Source organism: Malus sylvestris, chromosome 5 (genome assembly GCF_916048215.2).
Source record: "Malus sylvestris chromosome 5, drMalSylv7.2, whole genome shotgun sequence".
NCBI lineage: Eukaryota > Viridiplantae > Streptophyta > Magnoliopsida > Rosales > Rosaceae > Malus > Malus sylvestris.
Genome location: NC_062264.1, coordinates 24,322,990 through 24,328,589, shown reverse-complemented (window position 1 = coordinate 24,328,589; position 5,600 = coordinate 24,322,990). Strand labels below are relative to the sequence as shown.

Here is a 5,600-nt window from a genome sequence, read left to right as displayed (position 1 = left end):
TGAACATGAAGAGTTTTAAGTAAGAGTTCATACTCATTCTTAAGTAGCCAAACACTATTCACAACAAAATAACTCCGAAAGTTGGTTACCGTCCATTTATAATTTTCCTTACAAAATCTTATGTTCTGTAAGCTATATGATTCCTTTGAAAGATATGCATTATATCTAAAATTTAGTTTTCTCAAGTAAATTAAAACAAACCAATGATAGTTAAATATTTTAGAGCTCCCAAATATGCATTTGACACGTTAAAAAACACTTGAGACATATATTTGTTAGTTATGTTTGGAAGTAACTTTAGAATGACTGAAATCACTTTTGATGAAAGTGTTTTTGGTTTACAAAAGCACTACAAATGCATTTTGGAAGAAGCTCATTGCTGTGCTTTTTGTAGGAGTACTTCAAAATGTTTTTTTTAGGATTCATTGACATTTTTATCAATGATTGGTTCCAAGTATAATTTTTTTCAAAGTGCTTTCAATTAAGAAGTACATCCAAACACGTATTTGTACATATCAAATGCTCAATGTTAATTCACATCTATGTTGGTCCTAGTAATGTATCTAATGTATAACCCTAAATTATTTGCAAAAGAGATATATTTTGCATAGGTGTTTGCCTTTCTTTGCATGAACTTATCTTTGGGGTTAGCACCGAAATTCAATGGGAAGAAAACCATCTCGTTGGGGTCACAATCATCCATTGGCCCCACCTTCCCTCCGCTAGCATAACGGACCACTTAAAAATAGCTCCATTATAATAACAAAGAGCACATATATTTATGTTCATTAAGAGCAAAGCACAAATAGTATTTGTGCGTTTAACTAGATATATTAGTGTTGATAACATGTTTTCTTGGATCAATGGGGTTAGAGGAATCAAACTTAAGATATTTTTTTTTCAATAATGGAAAAAGAGAAGTACTACTAAACCAATATCTACTTGGTATAACACGTCTATTAAGATAAGATTGCCATTTATTTGTATATGATGTGGAATTAAAGTATAGAGGAAGTCTAAAGAAGCTAACTCGTTTAGAAGAGTTACTTGATGAAGTTTGTTTTCACTGTTAATAAATATTTTATGTGGTTAGAGTGAAAACAAAACATTATCATCAACAATCGTAGAAACAAGCAATCCTCGTTGCATTATGATGACTATAGTTCACCATTGAAGAAGGAAATGAGTGATTCAACCGTTGAAAACCTTAGCTTAGTAGTTATATCTGCAATCGAATTTAGTCTCAAAGACGTGTCTTGGTATAACCAATTTAGCAAAATTAATCTTTTATACTTCCCTCACTTGGGAGAAAGACATACATGACACGGGTACATGCCGCGGCGGTGTCTACATGCCATTATAATGAAGGCGTGTAAATTTTCATCTCTATTTTTTTTTCATTGGAAAGGAATGTCGCGTGACAGTTTTCTCATGTCATATAAGTCGTTTTCTTCACTCGGAGGTTTGCTTTAACTATGACTACTCTTTGGGCTTAAAATAGCTGGGCTCAAAAGATTCGGGCTGCCCCAGCCAGTTAACGATTGCATATATCCAGAGTTTAAAAGTTGTCAGAAATACCTATCCTTCGAAACCCGCGAAGAAGGAGGTGGAAGACAGAGCGTGTGTGTACCCCCTTTGGTTTTTGTCTCTTGAGTAATGAGTTGGAACGGCTATTTTCCCAGCGCCACCTAATCCCTGGAACCCTTCAAAAATGGCTGCAACTCTCGCTCACAGTCACAACTCTTACCTCTACAACTCCACCTCCCCGCCACCGAGCCTTTTACGAAAACGAGCCGCTGAGCCGAAAGCAAACCAAAGCTCCGACCAGCCGAAGTTTCCTAAGTTGGTTCGTGGAATCCGAAAACTATCGAAGAATCCGAGCACCTCGATTGAACCCCTCAACAACTATGCGCTCAAACAGGCTCTTCAAGAGCATGTGGAATCTGGGTCCATAGAGGATGCACTCCGGGTGTTTGAGAAAATGTCCCATTCAGATACGTATTACTGGAATGTTATGATTAGAGGTCTCGCTGATAATGGGTTGTTCCGGGAGGCGATTGGTTTTTATCATAGGATGCAAAGGGAAGGTGTTCGAGCTGATAATTATACCTACCCATTTGTGATCAAGGCATGTGGTGGGTTGTTGTCGTTGGATGAAGGACAAAAGGTTCATGGGAAGTTGTTTAAGGTCGGGTTGGATTTGGATGTTTATATCGGTAACTCGCTTTGTGCTGCGTATGCAAAACTTGGTTGCATAGAGTATGCAGAGAGAGTGTTTGACGAAATGCCTGTTAAAGACTTGGTTTCTTGGAATTCTATGATTGGCGGGTATGCTGCTGTTGGGGATGGTTGGAGGGCGATGGTTTGTTTTCAGGAAATGCAGGTGCTGGGTATGAAGCCTGATAGATTCAGTATGATTGGCGGTCTTAACGCTTGTGCTATTGATTGCTTTCTCCAACCCGGGAAGGAAATCCATTGCCAGGTTCTTAAATGTATGCTTGAATCGGATGTCATGGTTCACACCTCGCTTATTGACATGTACCACAAATGTGGTAGAGTGGACTATGCAGAGAGGTTGTTTGATGAGATTTGCACCAAGAATGTTGTGGTTTGGAATGCAATGATACATGGGTATACTCTAAATGCTCGGCCGCTTGAGTCACTTTCTTGCTTGAAAAAAATGCAAGAGGCAGATAAGCTGATTCCTGATGCTATCACAATGATCAATTTTCTTCCCTCTTGCACACAACTAGGAGCCCTATTGGAAGGTAAATCAATCCATGGCTATGCCATTAGACGAGGTTTTCTCCCTCATATTGTATTCGAAACTGCACTGATTGATTTGTATGGTGCCTGCGGCAGGATAAATTTGGCAGAACGTATGTTTGGTCAGCTAATTGAAAAGAACTTGATATCGTGGAATAGCATGATTTCTGCATATGTACAAAGTGGACATAACAGGGAAGCCTTGGAATTATTTTGGGATCTCTTGAATGAACCGCTTGAACCGGATGCAATTACATTTTCAAGCATCATACCTGCCTATTGTGAAGTAGCATCCATTGGGGAGCGGAAGCAAATTCATGGTTGTATCACAAAATTGGAGCACAACTCAAATACCTTAATCTTGAATGCAACTGTTTACATGTATGCAAAATGTGGGTATCTGGAGATGGCGCGAGAAGTTTTTGATAGGATGATATTCAGGGATGCCAGTTCGTGGAACACTATAATTATGGCTTATGCAATTCATGGGTTTGGGAGAATATCCATCGAGTTTTTCTCCAAAATGAGAGACAACGGCATTCAGCCTAATGAGAGCACATTTGTTTCCTTGTTAACGGCGTGTAGTGTTTCTGGCATGGTTGACGAGGGTTGGAAATACTATAACTCGATGAAAAGAGACTATGGTATTGATCCTGGAATAGAGCACTGTGGTTGTATGATCGATCTTCTTGGTCGAACAGGTAATCTTGATCGTGCCAAGATTTTTATCGAGGAAATGTCGCTGCTGCCCACAGCCAGAATTTGGGGGTCATTACTGACAGCTAGTAGAAACAACAGAAACATAGAGTTAGCTGAACTTGCTGCTGAGCATATTTTGTCCTCGGAACATGATAATACCGGGTGTTATATCTTGCTTGCGAATATGTATTCTGAAGCTGGGAGGTGGGAAGATGTAGAACGGCTTAAATCTCATATGAAGCAAAGAGGACTCCGGAAAACTGTCGCGTGCAGCTTTGTTGAGACCAAATGTAGGCCTTACAGATTCATCAACCAAGATACGACCAACGTTGAAACCTACATGATTTATGCTGTTTTAGATTTGATTCTGAGGAAGATAGGGGAAGATAAATATGTTCATAGTATCACCAAGTTCAGACCGATGGATTTGAAGAGAAAGAGAGCAAATTCCGCAGAGAGTCACAGTGTAAGATTGGCAATTTGTTTTGGTTTGATCTCCACAGAAATCAGACGCCCCGTTGTTGTTAGGAAGAACACGAGAATCTGTGAAGAATGCCATAGCGCTGCAAAGAAGATTTCAGAGATCACCAAGAGAGAGATAATTGTAGGAGATTCGAAGGTCTTTCACCACTTCATTGACGGCAATTGCTCTTGTCGTGATTACTGGTGAGACTAGTTTTGTAGAAACTTGGTGTATATACACAAATACATTGCACGACTGTGTGACAAAACATCTAGGCCTCCTTTGGTGCCTAGGATGGATTTGAGTAGATAACTCACTAGATCCCATGTTAGTTAAAAAAATGTCGTATCCAGTGCATAATGCTCGCGCTTTACGCAGGGTCTGAGAGAGGTGAATGTCGGCTAACCTTACTCTCATGTTAGTTGATAGAAGAAATACATGCCAACTTCCAAAATTTGAAGGTCTAAGATTAGTCGTGAAGGAAACTTATCCTTAATGTTTGTGCGTAAATTTGACGTCATCCGGTCTAATTTGCTTTGGGGTGATGTAATCTAGTCAAGTTGGGTCAAAATGAGGATAATTGAGATAATAAAAGAGATCTAGCCCGAAATTGATTTAGGCCAGACTTTAATCCATGCTGAAAAGGTGATTTTGATTAAAATGAATTGATATTATCATGACACTAATCATGTCAATAGTTGTATCATTCTCTGGTCATGTTCGCACAAATCTACTAGTATGGCTACATTAATTCTTAAGAAGTGTGACAACAAGTTATTTGTACAAACATCAAGATTTAAGAGCTTTTTCAATGCAGTTCCTACCACTCTCTACCACCGTACGTACTTAAATTTGAGAACTTTGTAACTTCCAATGGGACGAAGCTCCAGTTCCTGTAGTAGAGGGAGTAAATAGAGTCCTTAAAATTTTCCTCACATTTGAAGACCACATAAGGGCTATCTTTATTCATTTTTTTAATCACAAATTCTGAATTTACCGTGTCTTGCTATCTTTTTCAATTCAAATGGGCCCGTCACTTCCTTCTTTTTTCTTGTTGTTTTGCACAATTATTTGGCACAATTTGACCGCGACTTCATCTAGACCTGGCATTCATGTCGTGTTTCTCGTGTTCGTATCATACTTGATTGTTTAACAGGTCTTGTCGTATAATACCCGTTAAAATAAACGAGTAATATGACCTAACCCGAAATCAACCCGTTAATATTATCAGGTAATATGATCCAACTCGTTATCCCGTTAAGAAAAATATATTTTAAATCAATAAAAATGAAAATGAAAAACATAATTTGACCCAAAAAAATGTAAAACATAATACTAATTAGTATATACATACTAAATTTCGGAGTTGACTCATTCATGAAAGTTGTAAAGCTTTTCATTACGAGTGATTACATTTTCACACTTCTACAATAATTATTATTAATTTTGCACTCAAATAAAAAACATTGTTCATGAGATTTGGAGGGTTTTAAAAATCTAAACGACCATGTAACCATCGTCTAAGCGTTGATGATGCAGTTATGAACGTTTATTATGTTTTCACATCTTTCAGACTTATACATTAGAGCAACTTCACCCTTGGAGCCCTTCCCCCAGGCAATCCACTATTCAATCCATCATGTGAACAGTAACTGCCTTTTGCATCTCCACC

The 5,600-nt window shown here is 38.3% G+C and overlaps 1 protein-coding gene across 1 annotated transcript; it reads left to right on the top strand.

Moving 5' to 3' along the window:
• Positions 1 to 1,535: 1,535 nt before the first annotated feature.
• LOC126621692 (pentatricopeptide repeat-containing protein At4g35130, chloroplastic) lies at positions 1,536 to 4,247 on the top strand. Its single transcript, XM_050290247.1, has one exon. It carries the CDS (start codon positions 1,712 to 1,714, stop codon positions 4,133 to 4,135), a length of 2,424 nt encoding a protein of 807 aa, XP_050146204.1. The 5' UTR covers positions 1,536 to 1,711; the 3' UTR covers positions 4,136 to 4,247.
• Positions 4,248 to 5,600: the final 1,353 nt, after the last annotated feature.